This window comes from Telopea speciosissima, chromosome 4 (assembly GCF_018873765.1).
Source record: "Telopea speciosissima isolate NSW1024214 ecotype Mountain lineage chromosome 4, Tspe_v1, whole genome shotgun sequence".
Classification (NCBI taxonomy): domain Eukaryota; kingdom Viridiplantae; phylum Streptophyta; class Magnoliopsida; order Proteales; family Proteaceae; genus Telopea; species Telopea speciosissima.
This window is the reverse complement of record NC_057919.1, coordinates 69,599,296-69,617,993: the sequence shown is the minus strand read 5'-3', so window position 1 is coordinate 69,617,993 and position 18,698 is coordinate 69,599,296. Positions and strand designations below refer to the sequence as shown.

Genomic DNA, 18,698 nt, shown 5'->3' with positions numbered 1-18,698 from the left:
TTTTCATCTTTTCCCTTAATGGGTGACATCAACTTGTATGTTATCCATTCTAGGGCCAGCCATAATGGTAATTTCGTTGATGAAAAAAAAATATATATATATTTTTCATGCATTATATGCTATATATTGGTCAAGAGAGATGAAAGCAAGAGCAATATATAAATATGAATCAAGAACTGCTGAGAGAAGGTAGAAAATCTAGAGAGAGAGAGAGAGAGAGAGTTTTCAAACTTCAATGGTCCCATACTCCCACCTGGTGAGAGTGAGAATTTATGTAACACAACAATAATAACAACAACAACAACAAAAAATTTTCACGTACATATATATATGGGTTGATGTTCTCTGTGCTGCAGCGCAGTCTGCGCCCAGACACCTGGGAAGGGTATTTAGGGGGGCAGGGTGGTCATTTTACCCACCCCATGTGTCTGGGTGCAGCCTACTCCCCCGGCACAGAGAACATTTGGCCTATACATATATTCAATAGTCAATGGTCACAAGGGAATTGATCATATATTGCTTCTTCTTCTTCTCCCCTTGAGAAAGTTGGAGTACCAATGTGCAGATAGCTTGGGGTATCTCTCCAAATCAGGGCTGTTGAAGTCTACGTAATAGAGGCCATAACTCGATTGATAGCCATAAAATAATTCATAGACATCTAAAAAGGACCAAGTGAAATACCCTTTAACATTTGATCCATTCCTGTCAATTTCCAAACACATAACACACTCAGACATGTAAAAGGGGAAATATTAGAGACAAAGAAAATAGACAAAGTAAACAAAATTTTCTCCTCCCTCCATATATAAGTCTATACCTCACAGCCAGAAGTAAACTTTCAATGTTGCCTTCTAAATATTTCACCCTTGACATGTCATTCAATGAATCATTATGCTTTGTCTCAAGACCTAGAAACATACGATGACACTAAGACATTTCATCAAACAAAATATGTGCAAAATTTATTAACTTCTTCAAAACCTTCTAAGTTCTGGCTGGTATAGTGGGTCAGGGACTCAGCTAGTGAGGTCATAGAATAAAATATCCCAGGGTGGGGGTTGGGGGTGGGTTTGAAGGAGTAATTAATGTAAAATATGTTAGGTAGAGGGTTCTTTGAGCAAGCGGCATACAGGAGTGTACAATGGTATAATACATTGGAGGGCATGAACAACAAAAACAAGACGTACCATTTTCATGAATGTAGATGGGTGGGTTGTCATAAGCTTGCTTGATATACTCGAGCACACCTTGCATACCAAAGGGAATGACGGGGAGCTGCATCACATCCATTTATTCCTTAGGTTAGCTTATTAGCTTAGTAGGACTCTTGGGTTACCATTAAAAAAAATCGCAATGAAAATGCTAACTTCACAGTTATTGCAACTTAATTTAATTGTTAAACAAAAGGAAAAATCTTATTGTAACCAAAGTTGTGAACAAAGAAGTTGTAACTTTACGTTTTTTGTCCATTTATTATTGGGTAAAAGGTCATTTCTATTAAAATAAAAATAAAAATAAAGTACAGATCCAACGAGATGAATATGAGAGAACAAGCTAGACACAGAGAAATAAAGACTAATTAATCTTGTCATTTCAGATAACAGTTTTTTCTCCCAATAAGGGCAAGTCTTGTCATTTCATCTAAATATTACAGTAAAGACTATATTAAATGACTTTGAACTTTTTGAAAACTCTTTTTCATCCCGGCATTAAATAATTTTTGGGAATAAGACAGTGAACAATCAAAAGAAGGTTACAACTTCTTAGTTCACCACTTTGGTGACAATTTGCACACTAAACAAAACTTGGGGTAGTTTCCCTTCACCCATGGCGAATGAAGTATTCTTGCAGTGTGGGCATTAATGGTGATCACATGAGGATCATAATGAGGGTAGGAATATTTTTGAACTTTCATCCTATAAGGAGTAATGTCGACTCTCAAATCATGGGTTTTCCTTCTCCCATGGTGGAGGATAACTTTCTCAAAAAAAGAACACAACGGAAAATGCTAACGTCACAGTGACTTTATTTGGCAGTGAAAGTTTTTATTTTCGTCATCACGCATAGCTAGTTTTTCTCCTCATCCAGGGTGATTTGATATTTTGATTGGATTCTTGGACCAATGATTGTCATCATTAACTCCTGCATATTCTATTGACGAAGGTCCGAAATAGCCTCCCTCAGTCGAATAATAGGGTCAGATCATGTGGTTGAAGAGATTCTCCTTTATCACAAGTGAAGGCAAACTCAATCCTTAATTGTTCAATCATTTGTTAGAGAAAAATTATTTGTATTTCACACTCCTATTTTACCAGGTTTGATGGGGGAGGGTATAGGGTAATCATGCCATTGTGGAATTCTCCCTTTCATTGACCCATGAATTCATCCACAGTTGCATATATAAGAGCCTGGGCATTGGTAAAACCATAAAAGGGTTGGTGAGGTCAAGGGAGGGTCATAATATATGAACGGCCTTATCCCCACTTTGTGGAGAGGCTGTTTCCCGACTTAAATTCAAGACCACTAGATCACAATGGAGCAATTGTATTGTCACACCGAGGCCTGCCCTTTATTGGTAAACCATAAAGAAAGTAGAAAATAGAAATTATTTTCAAGACGCGATTGGACTATGAGGCTCATAGATCTGTGAAGTTATAGCTAGTATTTGTGCTAAAATAAATGTTATCAATAGAACTTGCATACATTGTAAGATTATTACCTCACCCGGAATTGGTAGTCCTCTTGCTTTATCTGCAAAGATGGAAGGTAAGACAAATGAAAAGTTCTTAAAGGGATGCGATTTTACTAACTTAGGCAGCGTTTGGTATGCATTCTATGTAGATTTCGCATACTCAATATGATATTATCGTGCAAGAATGCGAAATCGACCTAGAATGCATACCAAACACCGCCTTAATATAAGCTGGAAAGTGTAAGTTGGTACTAACACACATAGATGGAAATGAAATCAAGACATACTTATCAACTTAATAGCTATGTCTCTCATATAGTCTCTCTGATCGTGGTTGAGACTGCTAGGATCATCCTTCACATACATTGTGAAGTAATAGTTCAGTGCAAAGAAGTCAGATGAGCCTTTCAACTGTCTTGATTGCCTTGGAGTGAAAGAAGGGATCCTTGAGCCAGCATTCTTCTTCACAGTTTCAGGGTAATCTCCAAACACCAAAGGGTCCAAAATCCTGCAACTAGTCAACAAGTATTAGCAAATAATTAAGGATTTGGATCCTCTACAGCCTGGGGTTGTGCGGCCATTGTGCTGCACGCAACTCCCATGTCACCACCTCAGCATAGATTTCCATCCAATGATTGGGCATCAAGTTCCTAAAAAATGCCGCTCAAAATTCAAATTTGAAAGGAACTCGATGCCCAACCATTGGATGGGCATATATGCTGAGGTGGCAATCTAGGAGTTGCACGATGTCCGCACAACCACAGGCCGCAGAGGAGCCCGATCCGATAATTAATGTTAAATTTCTATAGTATCTGCTAATGTTCTAAATTGGATGTTGGGGATAGAAACTTGCCAACCAATATAGAAGTCATTGGCCCTCTGAGTTGCTCTGATATCTTCTGTTGTGTTTGTTGAAGGAACTAAATAGTAGGCGAATATATTGATCCCTACAAATCCCTGTTGCTTGGCCTACATCACAATCCATCTCCCATGTTAGATGTTGACGGAAAATTATCTCCTCCAGTTCTTTGCCCAGCCCAGTTTCCCAGTTCCTTTAATAGGGGGTGGTGGACCTCACCTAGGCAGAGTGTTTGGACAAGGGTAGGGTGGTCATTCCAACCCCCTATGTTAGAGGAACTGGGGAACTGGGCCGGGCAGGGAACTGAAGGAGATAAAGATCCGACGTTGACCACCACTTCTTAGTTAGTTCTCTATCAACTGAGAGAGAGAGACAGAGAGACAGAGAGAGAGAGAGAGAGAGAGAGAGAGAGAGAGAGAGAGAGAGAGACCTGGTACTTCTTTTTGTACAATCTTGCAACTGATGCATGAGCAAGCAAGATATTATGTGTAACGATGTATGGTTCAACCGAAGAGTTGCCACTTTTGCAATTTTTGAAACCAAAGGGGGAAGAACAATGGGCAGGTGGGAAAATTCCTAAGTCATACCCTCCTATATTGCCCACATTGGGCTCGTTCAATGTAGTCCAATGGGAAACTCTATCACCAAACTCTCTGAAGCATACATTTGCAAATGCTGTGAAATCCTTCCTGCATTTCCAGTCCACAATTAGTATAAAGATTACATTATCATCAATCACAACTATCACTTGCTTAGAATAAATGTTTATGTATGGTAGGAGATCACAATGTAATATAGTGCACGAGGCTCCTGGCCACCATTGCAGGATCTGGGGAGGGTCATAATGTACGCAGCAATCTTACCCCTACTTTTGCAAAGAGGCTATTTTCAGACTCAAACACGTGACCACTTGGTCACAGTAGATCAACCTTTACCGTTGCACCAAGGCCCGCCCTCCATATACGATCAATACAAATAATTATATTATTGTGCTATAGCATGTGTTCCACCAACAACAAATGTTGGAGGGTCAAACTTAAAACCTTAAGGCATTGGGTGGAGAAAATTTCTACAAATATATGAAAGCATCAAGGACCCAAACTTATACCGATATGGGAGTACCATAAGTATATTAGTTTCAACGTCTCAACAATACATGTTGCATTGCAAAGCACAAATTGAGAAACAAATTAGATTAAGGGAGAGAGGTAGAATTCTAACACAATCTTTAGGCTTAACCATCCTTTGTACTCATCTTCGAGTGTTTGAGGAAGATCATAATGGAACAATGTAACATGTGGTTGAATTCCTGCTCCATCAAGAAAATGAAAAGAAAACACATTACAACTCCTGCTATTTAGGAAATTCAAATTTTATAAAGATAAATATATATTTTTTTCTCCTTTCCCTCCTTACCATGGCTGGTGAGTTCATTAATGAGATTATTGTAGTATTGCAGTCCCTTTGGATTCACAGGTCCTCTTCCATCTGACAATTAGATAAAATAAAAAAAAAACCTAACAGTAAGATTCACTAGAGGCTGACTTCTTTCCCCACTCCTCCTCTACGGACTCGGCTTCTGTCCAACACCCTGCCCAGGTTGCACGTGCAGCGCTGGACACAGTGAGACATGAAAAGACCGCCTCACCCTTGCCCGAGCTCCTTGACCGAGCATAGGTGAAACGGTCTTTTCACACCTCACCAAGTCCGGCGCTGCACATGCAGCCCGGGCAGGGTGCTTGACAGAATCCTTTTGGCTCCTCTACTCCTTTTTCTGATGATAATGAGAGAATGTAAGATTGGTAGTCATCATACTTGGAATAAGTCTAGACCATGAGATAGAGAACCGGTAAGCTTCCAATCCTGTATCCACCATGAGTTTGACATCTTCCTAGAAGACACAGAAGATTAATATATAAAATACTCAGTCATTGTATTGTAAAAACTCACTTGAGTTAGAATCAACTTTACAAGTTAGGTTTATGTTGGGCTATTCATAGAACTCGCCCTAAAAAATTATCCGTTGAAGAGATGCTGCCTAAGTCATTATAACCCTTCGCATTGGGCTACTCACAATCGATGTGGGATCATTGTTTTCCAGTGAAACTCCAATAGTCTCCTCCTCCACATCGGAGCACATATGGGATTGAGGGCTTCCCTGAGGGATTTTCTATCCTCGGAGACACATCATAGTTGCCATGCTTTGGCTTGATACCACTTGTTGGGACAAATAGAACTCACGGTAAAATCTAGCTATTAGGGAGAGGGTGCCTAAATCTTTATACATATTCACATTAGGCTAAATGTCAAGACACCTTATATTTGTGATATTCGTCGCAGGCCATGTCACCAGTGCTTTTGTCCATTGCTCCTCCTGAAGTTTTTGAAACCAACAAACATTATTAAATACAAATTTTTAAAAAAATATATACATATTAAAAAAATGCAATTTCATTACTATAAATGTTCTTTATTTTAAAAATCTTGAAATATGACATGAAAAAACCATAAAGATGATTTTCCCATTTGATATTTACCTATAAGAAAAATTCCCAATTTGAAACACTCAGGGAACATAAGTTAAATTTGAAAAGGCAAAAGCTTTTCTAGTCTTGTAGCTGGAGTTGGAGTTGGATCACCTACCTGGTACACTTCATTTGTGGTTGGGTGGTTATATTTGTCCTTTTGTTTCCATAAATGCCTTTCCATGCACTCTTAAGGGTTTGTTTTCATAGCAACTGGGACACATGTCACCACCAACTGTACGTGAAGCCTACCAATACATGACATGTGCTCCAGAAGTAGAGAGTATTTCTCGTCCGGCACTAAGTTTTACCTTATGGAAGCAATCTCTAAAATATGAATATTTAGAAAATGATCTTGCTCCACGTGTCAAATTTTAAACTCAAATTCATCCGCATATCTTTCCATATATGTATTAGTGTATTCCCTTGTACTTTTAGTCGGTTTTTTTTTTTATAGAAAATTTAATTCTCTCATCATATTTTCGTAACTTTATTTTTCCACTTGACCAATTCCATTTTATCTGAAACTTAGACATGAGAACAAAAGTGTCCTTGGGATCTTTTTTCCACAAAATTTCAGTTTTATCCAATTTAACCATGTGGCAGATATTTGTGCATACTAGAAGTCCTTTCTAGACTTGCTAGAATAGATAAACTACTCCAATTTGAAAGGTAGACCTGTTGTTAGCAAACAATTTGATTCATGTTCGGAGTCATTCTTCAATGGAAAAATTCTTGACGGAAGTATGTGATTCACTAAAATACTTTGGTCTAACATTTTACTACCTTCATTACCACACACAAAAAAAAAAAATCTTTTGTTTTAAAGTTAAATTGAGCCTTCAAAAGTATTAGTGTAGGGTTACTAGTCACTAAAATTTGAACCCCACCTGACCTACCACGTGGCAAATAATTTTGTGCAGAGATGATGTTTAAATATATATGCATCCACCCATAAAAAAATTGATTGTAGAAGAACAACATTTGAGCTAATAATTCTTGGAACAAAAGAATACAAAAGAGAATAAGAACTCAAGGGCACCAAAATTTATTACCAAAAAAAAAGAGCACCAAAATTAATTCCAAAAAATATTGACCAACCTTATTTTTTAAAATTGTACGTATTGAAAATTAAATTACTCCATTATGACCAAGTGATCAAAGGTTCGAGTCTCTGGTAACAACCTCTCTACAAAGCAGGGGTAAGACTATATACATTATGACCCTCCCCAGACCCCGCAATGGCATGAGCCTCATGCATTGGGTATATCCTTTTTTTGATTGAAAAATTACTTTAAAGAAAAAAAAAATAAGGGGAAGATTTTCATGAACAGCTGTATAAAGGCGGTGCAGGATAATTTGTAAAAATAATTAGGTTTTGTTCATTTCGACCCCACATTATTCCTGTCTAAAGAGATCTCATGCGTGATCGTACACCATGCATGATCACAATCGAGATCCTCTACTTCCGTCTGCCCCTACTGCCGTGTGTGCACCACACACACAAGCAAGGGGGAAAATACCGCCTTACCCCTGCCCGAGCGTCTTGCTCCAGCGGGCGGGGGTAAGGTGGTATTTTCCACCTTGCTTGTGTGTGGTTCCCACGACAATACCGAGCAGGCGAAAGTAGAGATCCCGAGTGAGCACATGACAGTTTGCCATAAAAAAAATTTATTGACAAAAGAAGGAGACTGACCAGAGTGAGCGAAAGTATCCCAGAAGCTTGGAGACCTTCCATCCTCGGAAGCTGCCCCTTCAACCTTCAATTCCTCCTTATCATCAATATTTCTTGTTTCAAAATCAAAAACAAAAGAAAGCTAAATCAAAGGAAGGGATAGCTAACCTGATAAGCTGAGGTCCCTGAACCAAAAACAAAGTGAGATGGGAAATCATCTCTGCTTATTGGCTCTCTAGCCCTGGTTTGGGCTAGACCCAGACCCACCATGGCTACAATTAGTAGAACGAAGAGAGTCCAACACAGTTTCCTCTTCCACATCTCTCTCTTTCTCTGTCTCTCTCTCTCTGGGTCTCTGAGTGAATATGTGAGAAAGAAGAAATTGTATTTGTAAGAAGATAGTGTGTCTTGATGATGATTCATTCCATCCTTGTTTTGTAATTCATAACTTCTTGGGTTTAATTATTGGTGACTGAGCAAACAAAAACTAAGTGGTCCTTCAATTTGTTCATAATATGTTTTGTTGGCTTTCTCTTCTGTTTTTTTCTTTTAAGTTGAGAGAATCTTATTTTGGTCTTTAGCACCGATGCCCCTATCAAGAGTTTGATTGCGGTTTTATCAGAATATTACAAAAAAAGAAAAAATACGAGAAGAAGTTTAGTAGTAAAACTGTAAGACCCTAAGAGCCCTTTTGGTAACGCTCTGAAGATCATCTTTCCTGTTCTTTATTCCATTTGGGATCAGAAATATGGAATAAAGTGTTTGATAACCATGGGTCGTTTTTCTCTGTCCAAGAAACGAATCGGGTCCAAAAGTCATCCCAAGATGATTTTAAGAAACCTAGAAATTATGACGATTGCTTCTATCGCTGCTTTAATCTAAGCTAAGAGGGAGGGATGCCTTTTTGGCACAATTTGCAAACCGAGAGACTCATCAGACAACTGATCAAACTATTGTTTGCAAATCCCTGAGGTTAAATTAGAAGGAAAAAGATTTCTGTCAGAGAATCTACCCTACAAGCCGGACCAGTCTATCTCTTGCCACTCCTTGTGTGATGACCTCCCTACCCCGTTTTATTTTCACCAAATGGGGCCTGTGAGTGGGTGTTTTTTTATCGGGGAAGCTTACACTCCAAATTAACAAGGAACATTCTCCCACACCATTTGTTATGTGTGTCTCAAATCTTTGTACCCGTTTTGAAGATTGAGCCGCTCTAAAACATTTTTTTGTGACAACTCAAATGATTTGGGGGTGTAGGGCTTTGTTCCCATGGTACGGTTGACCCTATGAAATTTAAATTGGGGTTTTTCACATAAACCGTAATGGTATCCCATATAAGAACTAGAACACAAATCAATATCAATAACGGTGAATGGATGCGTACCTACATCATAGTATGTTGGAGACGAATCAATGCAGTTCCTAATCAACTTCTCCTTCCTGGTTCTAGATCTTCCACAACACCTCAGACCTCCTTACTTGCTCTCTAATTTTTGTGGTAAAGTAGAGATTGAATGAACGAATGAATGCTGTGGGGACCCAAAATAGAGTATATATAGTACTGTCCTGACCCTAAACCCTAAACCACAATGGATTGGATCAACATATCCCTAAATTGAAGAGTGAGTCGAACCAGTTTGTGTAACTTGATTCCCACCAACTAATCAATTCAAATAATTAATTTAATCTAATATCTTACAAACCCAACCTGATGGATCGATTTGTTTAGAGTATTTATATGTTTTTGTGTCTTGTTGTGTAAGGAAGTGAAGGAGAGCTACGCATAAATATGCAAATTCACGGGTGAATCTATAATTACGTGTAAATTTCTCAAAAAAAATCAACTAAAACATGTTTAAATTACAAATTTTTTTTTTTTTTTACTAAATATAAACTTTATTGCAAAAAATCCAAAAAGCAAGGAGAAAGAATATAGAAAGAAGAGGAGAGACAACTACATAGCCTTCCCAAAGACAACCCCCAAGGGACAAGCTACAAACTCAGATAAAACAAAGCCTAACCAGGCCACAAAACAGGAGCAAGAATACAAGGCAGCCCAAAAGAACGGCTGAAAACACACAAGGGCAGCGTAGGGTGATTCCTTCCCTCTGAAGGTCACATCTTTGCAGCGATTAATCACATCGAATCAAATATCTTTAACAATAAGAGGGCGGGGCCTTACAATTTGATTTTTTTTTTGGATTTGCATAATTTAAGAACTATGTAGATGATTCTTTTAGGTGAAGGAATTTTCTCCCCTTGACATTTAGAAAGAAACAAAAATGGTGGTTTTTGACATAAATTGTTTTTAGCAAATGGGTCCCACCCTTTCGAAAAAATGAAAATGATAGCTAGGGACCAATTTCTCTTCACCTTGACCATGGGCATCGGTACTGTCAAATGGACCTATATAGGGAAGTAATGACCATTTGTTAAGGGCCTTAGGGAGAGAAGAGATGAGATTTTTAACGAGGAGGAGATAAGATATACATGGAAGGTACAGAGACCTAGCTGTAAAGATAATTACATCCATGGTTCTAAGTATCGGTATCGTATCATCCAATACGGGTGATACGTATCGGTTTTGCTAGTCACTGATATTAATACCATGAAAATACCATATAGGTAGCACGGTACGGACAAAGGGTAAAATGGTCAGAAAACTCATTTTTTAAGAAATTACAGGGATAATTTTATCCGATACAATCAATCCAGGTCGATACCGTATCGGTATCGAATTGGTTTTACGTGTTGTCGATACCCGTTCCGATACCGTGCACTAAAATCATGACTACACCTACTAGGATTTCAATTTACACGTGATATCTCCTTTCTAATTCTTTCCATTCTTGAGTTCCATAATTGGTTTGAACTCTCCCTGATTTGATTCTCTAGAGCCATCAGTGGCAGGTGAGATATTAAAAAAGGCATGCTCAGTGAGTAAGACTCTGCCAGTACAAGGTCTGAGGAGGGTCATATTGTACGCAGCCTTATCCTTGCTTTCTTAGAGAAACTGTTTCCAGACTTGAACCTTACTATTGCACAATGGCGGGCGAGATATTCTATCTTATAGATTTGATGTATGAGAATTGAGAAATCTGTCTTTTTTTTTTTTTTTTTTTTTTTTTTATGAGATAGGCTTATTAGTTAACATGTCCCTAGCATTATTATTCCTCAAGCAAGAATCCTTAACCACAAAACATAAACGCCTTTTCTGGTTAGGTCATTCTGGAATTCAAAAAAGGAGGTCTTCTCTTATTTCTTGGGATAAAATGTGCACCCTGAGAAGCTTTGGAGGGCTGGGTTTTCGTAAGACTGAGTATCACAACAAAGCCTTGCTTATGAAACTCGGTTGGAGACTAATTACCGAACCCTCCTCCCTTTGGGCTCGGATGCTTAAAGCTAAGTACTTCCCAAACCTATCCTTTCTCGATCCCAAAACCCATACAAAAAGAGGATCATGGTCCTGGAACAGCATTGTTCATATCATCCCTTTCCTTGAAAACATGCTAGTTAAAAAGGTTGGTAATGGAAAAGCTACCTGTTTTTTGGACCGACAGATGGGTTCCTTCAATCCCAGGTAATCTCACCACCTTCTCTTCTAACTCTTTATCGGTCACTAATAGAACTCGGCTTATTGATCACTTTAGATTTCCTTCAGGATGGAACTATGCTTTACTTAGTCAATGCTTGCCTCCTCATATCACATCCTCTATTCAATTGTTTTCTTTGTCAAATGATGATGATAAATGGTGGTGTTTTAAAGCCAAAAATGGTTGCTTAAGTACAAACTAGCAGCTTTTGAATTTTTGTCCACCTCTAGAAACACTAATTTCTTTATCACCTCTTGGTGGAAGTTCTTTTGGAAACTCAAAATTCATCCAAAATTTAAGATTTTTTTCTGGCGTGTTTTAAATGCAGGACTTCCTACCAAGGCTTCCCTTTCAAGATGGACTCAGATCGACTCTTCCTGTGCCTTTTGTGGAGTTTGTGCCGAATCTTACTAGCATCTATTTTTATCTTGTGATTGGGTTAAGCACATATGGGTGGCAGGGCCACTGGGGCTGAAGACCGAACACCTGGTCTTTTCCAATTTGTTTGATCTTCGTCTTTTCTTGGTTTTAAATCGCCTGCTTGATAAACAATCTCTTAATTGATTTTTTAGTGTTTTTATTATTACATGTTATTTCATATGGGTTATAAGGAACAAGGTCGTTTTTAGAGGCGAAAAACCCAACCCCATGTGGGTTTTAAACCAAATAAGTCATTGGTTAAATGATTTACATTTATCCCCCCCTCCCCCACATTTCCATCCTATGATGTACTGGCTATTCCAGAGGAGATTCTATCCGTCCCACCATGTATTATATTACCAACTTTGGATTTTCTTGTTTTGATCTGCAGGATACTGTATTCCTGGATTAACTGTGGCAGGATGGTCTTACATCTTTTTGATTAAGGGACGGCTTAAGTTTTTGGCTGTAGGATTTGTTCATACATCTCTTGCGATGGAACCTGAATTAGTGAGTATTCGCACAGGACTAGATCATGCGTCCTCGCTAGAGTTGAAGATAAAAGAAATAATGTGCTCAAATCCAATGATTACTGAAGTTCTTCCATCTCCAACCACATCCACCTGGCCCTGGGAACTTATTAAGGACTTATTTTATATATCTACCAAGTATCCTAATATATGTATTACAAACAATGGTAACCGTTTTTGTATAGGCCTAACTGTGAACTTAGTGAAATATGGTCAAACCAAAAGCTTGTATATCATTTGGTTTCTTAGCAATATATTTCTTTTTTATCATAAAAAAAAAAAAAAAAAAAAAAACCATAAAAGCCTTTTTGACAAAGAGAGAGGCCAAAAAAACAAGGTATGAGTCAAGAACTGAGAGAGGGTATAGAAAATCTAGAGAGATACAGTTCTCAAACTAGAGTGGTCACAAGGGTACTGATCCTTGCTTCTTCTTCTTCTTCTCCCTTTGAGAAAGTTGGAGTACCAATGAGCAGATAGCTTAGGGTATCTCTTCAAATCAGTGCTGTTGAAGTCTACATAATAGAGGCCAAAACTAGATTGGTAGCCATCTAATAATTCATATACATCTAAAAAGGACCAATTGAAATACCCTTTAACATTTGATCCATTCCTGTCAATATCCAAAAAAAAACCAAACACAAGAAAGAGGAGAGGAAAACTTTTGGTTAATCTAATGAAATATTAGAAAGAGAGAGAAAAATAGGGAAAGTAAACAAAATTTTCTCTTTCTCTTCCAGAAGTCTATACCTTACAGCCTGCAATAGACTTTCAATGTAGCCCTCTAAGTATTTTACCCTTGACATGTCATTCAAAGATGCATTATGCAATGTCATTTGACCTAGAAACACAAAATGATAAAAAGGTTAAAAGGGCTCAATGTAGACCTTAAGGCTCTGTTTGGTATTAGTTTGATGTTAAACAAAAAAGAAAAAGGCTTACCATTTTCATGGATGTAGATGGGTGGGTTGTCATAAGCTTGCTTGAGATACTCCAACACACCTTGCATACCAAAGGGGTTGACAGGGAACTGCATCACATCCACCTATTCCTTAGCTTAGCTTAGGAGGACCCATGAGCTCCCATGAAAAATAATAATAATAATAATAACACAAAGGAAATGCTAACTTCACAGTTATGTGGCTTTTATTGTTAATTTAATGAGTATTCCTTCACCCTCAGCATCAATAAGAATAGAATGAGGATCATAATGATAGTAGGGGAGTTTTTGAACTTTCGTCCTCTAGGAGGGAGTAATAATTACTCTCATATTGTGGGTATTCTTCGTTCTCTCATAGTGAAAGAAAATTTTCTTAAAAAAAAAAATTATAATAACAAAGCGAAAAAAAAAATTAAGAGCACTTTCCCTTCACCCATGACAAAGGGGTATTCCTTCACCCTAAGCATCAATAGGACTAGGGTGAGGATCATAATGAAAGTAAGGCCATTTTTTAACTTATGTCTTGTAGGGGGGAGTGCTAATTAGAAAAATTATCACCTCCAGTTTGCTGATCGGCTCAGTTCCCCAATTCCTCTAATAAGGGGATGGTGGATCCCACCCGAGCAGAGTGTTTGGGCATGGGTAGAGAGGTCATTTCAGCCCCTCTTTGTTAGAGAAACTGAGAAACTGAGCCGGACAGCCAACTGGAAGTGATAAAATCCGTACTAATTACGAGTTTTTCTTCTCTCATCGTAGAAGAAAACTTTCTATAAAAAAATAATAATAATAACAATAACACAGTGAAAATGATAACTTTACAGTGATTTTAACTTTAATTGTTAGCATGCATATTTTTTGTCACCAAAGCTAGTTTCTCTCTTCATCTACTGTGATTTGACATTATAACTGAACCTCAAGAACAATAAGTCTCATCATTAACTCCCGGATTCTATTGACGAAAGTCCAAAATATACCTTTCCATAAAATTAAGAAAAGTTCGAAAATATACTTTCTTGGTCAAATCAAAGGGTTTTTAAAAAAATAAAATTTTTTTTGAATTGAATGGTCAGATCTTGTGACCGAAGAGATTTCTTTTCACCAAGGATAAAGGAAATCTCAATCTTTAATTGTTTAATCATTTATTGGACAGGTTTGTTGGGGGTGGGTGGGGTGGCCCTTTCATAGACTCATGGGGATTGCCCTATAAAGGAGGTAGAAAATAGAAACTATTTTAAAGATGTGATTAGACTAGCAATGTTCTTACGAAAAAAAAAACAAGAGATTAGATTAGCAATGAGGCTCATAGATTTTTGAGCTAATATTTTCGCTAAAATAAATATTCTCAATAGAACTTGGGTATGTTGTACAATTATTACCTCACCCATGGGTAGTCCATCCGCTTTATCTGCAAAGATGGAAGTTTAAACAATAGAAAACTTCTTAATTAAAGTGGTGGCTTACGGCTAAGGCTTTGTTTGTTTCGGTGTACATTTTAACCTGGAAAATTTTAATTCGAAAATTTACATGTTGAAAAGTTTTTCAATGTATATTGTTTTTTTTTTTTTAATGTAGTAATAAAATAACATGGGCAGAAATTATAAGATTAGAAATAAGGACTTATCTGATTAGTATGGAAAGTAGTATGGCTTTGAAATATCCTTATAAAAGAAGTACACTAATACACTTCCTCTTTTGTAACTCGAACAGTAAATGGTAAAGTTGATTCGCATCAAACGATGCTCTCCTTAAGGTTTTTAGATGTCCCAATTCTACAATTCAGGTTGACCATGCATCTATACCTCCAAGATAAAAATAATCTCTAATCAAATAAGTTGCAGTTAGGGATGTAAATGGATAACCAAAATTCGAATCTGCATCCGTATCCGTTTAGGGACATCTGTATTCGTTTAGAGATATCCGAAAACCAATAAAAATCCGTTCGAAAAAAAATCCGGATACTAAGTAATAAACATTTAAGTAAATAATGATTTTGAGAGTTTTTGAAGATTCAACATGTTCTAGAATATGATGAAAAGAGAATCATGATTTAAGAGATATGGATTGAGAGTGAATTGTATCCGCTAGGGGGAGGAAGGTCCGAGTTACACAAGGCAGAGATGTAAACGGATGGTCGAAAATCCAAATCCGATCCGCATCCGAATCCGTTTAGAGGTATCCGTATTCGTCTAGGGAATATCCGGCTCCGATCACATCCGATCCGAATCCGATCCGTTTACATCCCTAGTTGCAGTTCCAAATGTGATTAAAAAGGGAGTCCAAAGGCTATAAATTCACTGACTCATTGACATTGACAGACTGCAGTGGAAAGAACATAAACTAAAATTGCTTATAAAGATGTTTTCAAAAACCAATTGTTAGATAATGAGTAAGACCTCCTCTCTTTATATATAGGAGAGGAAGAAACACCACTAAGGGATGTCTCCAAAGGATATGCCCCAAATCATGTATTTTCCCATAAGACTTGTTTGTTAACCACTCAAACAAGTTTTCCAATAGTCACCCATTGGCTATTTAGGTGTCTATTAGGAAAGGACTCAACCCTCTAACACACCCAACAAAATCGTATTTTGAATCTTTAATTAAAAAACATTAAAAACCCAACATTTAATGAAAACAAACATTGGAAAACTTTTTAACATGTAAAATTTTATTTTTGTAAACTTTTTCTAAGTAAAATTTTCACACCGAAACAAATGTAGGCTTAACGAAGTTGATCTAATTAGTTAAGTGGCTACTAACACGCATGGATAGATGGAAATAAAATCAAGACATACTTGTCAACTTGACGGCCATGTCTCTTAGATAGTCTCTCTGATCGTTTTTGAGACTGTCAGAATTATCCTGGATGTGCATTGTTTGGTAATGGTTCACTCCAAAGAAGTCATATGAGCCTTGCACTTGTCTTGATTGGCTTAGAGTGAAAGAAGGGATCCTTGAGCCAGCATTCTTCTTCACAGTTTTAGGGTAATCTCCAAACACCAAAGGATCCAAAAACCTGCAACTAGTCAACAATTATATATATTAGCAGATAATTAATGTTAATTAAATTTCTGTAGTGTCTGCTAATGTTTTACGTAGGAGGTTAGAGATAGAGACTTGCCAACCAATAAAGAAGTCATTGGCTCTCTGAGTTGCTCTGATATCTTCTGTTGTGTTTGTTAAAGGAACTAAATAGTAGGCAAATATATTGATCCCTATAAATCCCTGTTGTTTGGCCTGCATTGACCACCAGTTATTAGTTCTATATAAACCTTTGTGTGTGGAGAGAGAGAGAGAGAGAGAGAGATGTGCCTAATGGGGCCCACTCTAGTGTATGGGCGCTAGATTAGGCCAGCCTAGTATGAGATAGGTTAAAAGGCTTGATTTAACGTGTTCCCTCAGCTCTAGAGGTTTTGATCTATCGGTCAAGTACTTAACAGAGAGAAAAACATGATGAGATACATACCTGGTACTTCTTTTTGTACAATCTTGCAACTGATGCATGAGCAAGCAACATATTATGTGTAGCAATGTATGGCTCAACCGTAGAATTGCCACTTCTACAATTGAAACCAAATGGCGAAGAACAACGACCAGGTGGCAAAAATCCCACGTCATACCCTGCTAAACTGAACACATTGGGCTCATTCAAAGTAGTCCAATGGGAAACTCTATCACCGAACTCTCTGAAGCATACATTTGCATATGCTGTGAAATCCTTCCTACATATTCAGAACTCCACATTTAGTTCACATGAAGGCATCAAGTATTAGAAAAAAACAACGCAGTAGAATGACAATTTTGTAGAAGAAATGCAAAGGGAAAGAGAAATCACACACACAAGACAAGATTTATGTGGTTCACCCCCAAGAAGGAAGGCTACATCCACAGCTAAGTGATAGTATGAATCCACTATTTCTGTGAAGCATATAAAACCTCTCTCACATCTCTCAAAGAGATAGCTATAATATATATGAAAACCCTAACCCCATAAACCCACCCGATCCGGTCTAAACCAAAATAGGCGCTGACGTATGCACTTTTTGCCCCTTCTGGCGTGTTTCGAAGGCAAAGCAGCCTGCCAAAGAATCACTACAACACTTCCTAGATTAGAACTGAGATCAGGCTTCACCAACAACATCAAGGACTTGAACTTAAACCGATGTGGGAGTACTATAAATTTATAACTTTCAACATCTCAACCACACACATTGAGACTTGCAAATTAAGCAAAATTTGACAAACAAATTGGATTAAGGGAGAGGGGTAGAATTCTAACACAATAGTTAGGCTTTGCCATCCTTTGTATTCATCTTCAAGTGCCTGAGGAAGATCATAATGGAACAAAGTAACATGTGGTTGAATTCCTGATCCATCAAGAAAAGGAAAAGAAACCCATTAACACATTACAACTCCTTCTATGCAGGGGATTCACAGTTTATAAAGATAAAATCTAATTGGGTATTGATTTCTCCTTATTCTCCCCCCCCCCCCTTTTTACCATGGCTGGTGAGTTCATTGATGAGACTATTGTAGTAATGCAGTCCCTTTGGATTCACAACTCCTCTTCCATCTAACAATGATGAGATGAAAAAAATGGCATAGTAAGATTCACAAATGACTGACTTCCCCCCCCCCCCCCCGGAATTTAGCTCGTCTCCAGGGAGCCAACATGTCCAGGGTGCTGCCAGCCATTGGGCTGTGCCGCACACATCCCTAGGCATGCATCGAGATGTGTGTGGCACAGCTCAACCGCTGGATGCCCCCTTGCAGCACCCTGGGCGCTGGGCTCCCTGGAGACGATCCTGATCCCCCCCTTCCCTCTACTCTATTTTTTCAGTGTGAGAATGTGAAGATTGATAGTTACTTGGAATTAATCTAGACCATGAGATGGAGAAGCGATAAGCTTGCAATCCTGTATCTACCATGAGTTTGACATCTTCCTAAGAGACACAAAGAAGAATAAAATCTTAGAGACAATCTTTAGGCTCACCAAAACTCACTTAATCATGAAAATTAATACTGTATTGAGACCTAAATGTAAAGGCACCTTATATTTGTGATACTCATCGGAGGCTATGTCACCATTGCTTTTGTCCATCATTCTTCCTGAAGTTTTTTGAAACCAACAATTGCTATTAAAGAGAAATTTTTAGAGAAAAATTCTTGAGAAAAGACATGAAAAATACCAATTAAAAAGACAGAGTTCCCATTTGATGCGGCTCAAAGTGAAATTGCTCAAAAAGTAGAAAGAAAGAGAATAAGAAAGGGACTGACCAGAGTGAGCAAAAGTATCCCAGAAGCTAGGAGACCTTCCATCCTCAAAGGCTGCCCCTTCAACCTTTCAATCCCTCCTCTTCCTCAACATCATTTATTGTTTCAAAATTATAACAAAAAGAAATTTAAATCAAAAGAAAGGGAGAACTGACCTGATAAGCTGAACTCCCTGAACCAAAAACAAAGTTGG

At 37.8% G+C, this 18,698-nt stretch overlaps 1 protein-coding gene across 3 annotated transcripts; it reads right to left on the bottom strand.

The window, feature by feature from the left end:
* Window positions 1-487: 487 nt before the first annotated feature.
* LOC122657782 (beta-glucosidase 22-like) lies at window positions 488-18,568 on the bottom strand. 3 transcript variants are annotated; one of them, XM_043852573.1, is made up of 13 exons: window positions 7,920-8,079; window positions 7,773-7,836; window positions 5,867-5,925; window positions 5,367-5,442; window positions 4,968-5,039; window positions 4,773-4,860; window positions 3,982-4,240; window positions 3,544-3,661; window positions 2,980-3,198; window positions 2,720-2,751; window positions 1,188-1,275; window positions 818-908; window positions 488-702 (listed from the first exon to the last, which is right to left on the bottom strand). In XM_043852573.1, the coding sequence occupies exons 1-13, from the start codon at window positions 8,070-8,072 to the stop codon at window positions 510-512; spliced, it is 1,512 nt and encodes a 503-aa protein (XP_043708508.1). In that variant the 5' UTR covers window positions 8,073-8,079; the 3' UTR covers window positions 488-509. The 3 variants fall into 3 exon arrangements, with proteins under 3 accessions (XP_043708508.1, XP_043708509.1, XP_043708510.1); XM_043852574.1 differs by having other exon boundaries at window positions 818-894; window positions 1,180-1,275; window positions 2,980-3,200; window positions 3,546-3,661; window positions 7,920-8,071; XM_043852575.1 differs by lacking the exons at window positions 4,968-5,039; window positions 5,367-5,442; window positions 5,867-5,925; window positions 7,773-7,836; window positions 7,920-8,079 and adding exons at window positions 17,733-17,804; window positions 18,099-18,174; window positions 18,282-18,340; window positions 18,509-18,568 and having other exon boundaries at window positions 2,980-3,200; window positions 3,546-3,661.
* Between the last annotated feature and the right edge of the window lie 130 nt (window positions 18,569-18,698).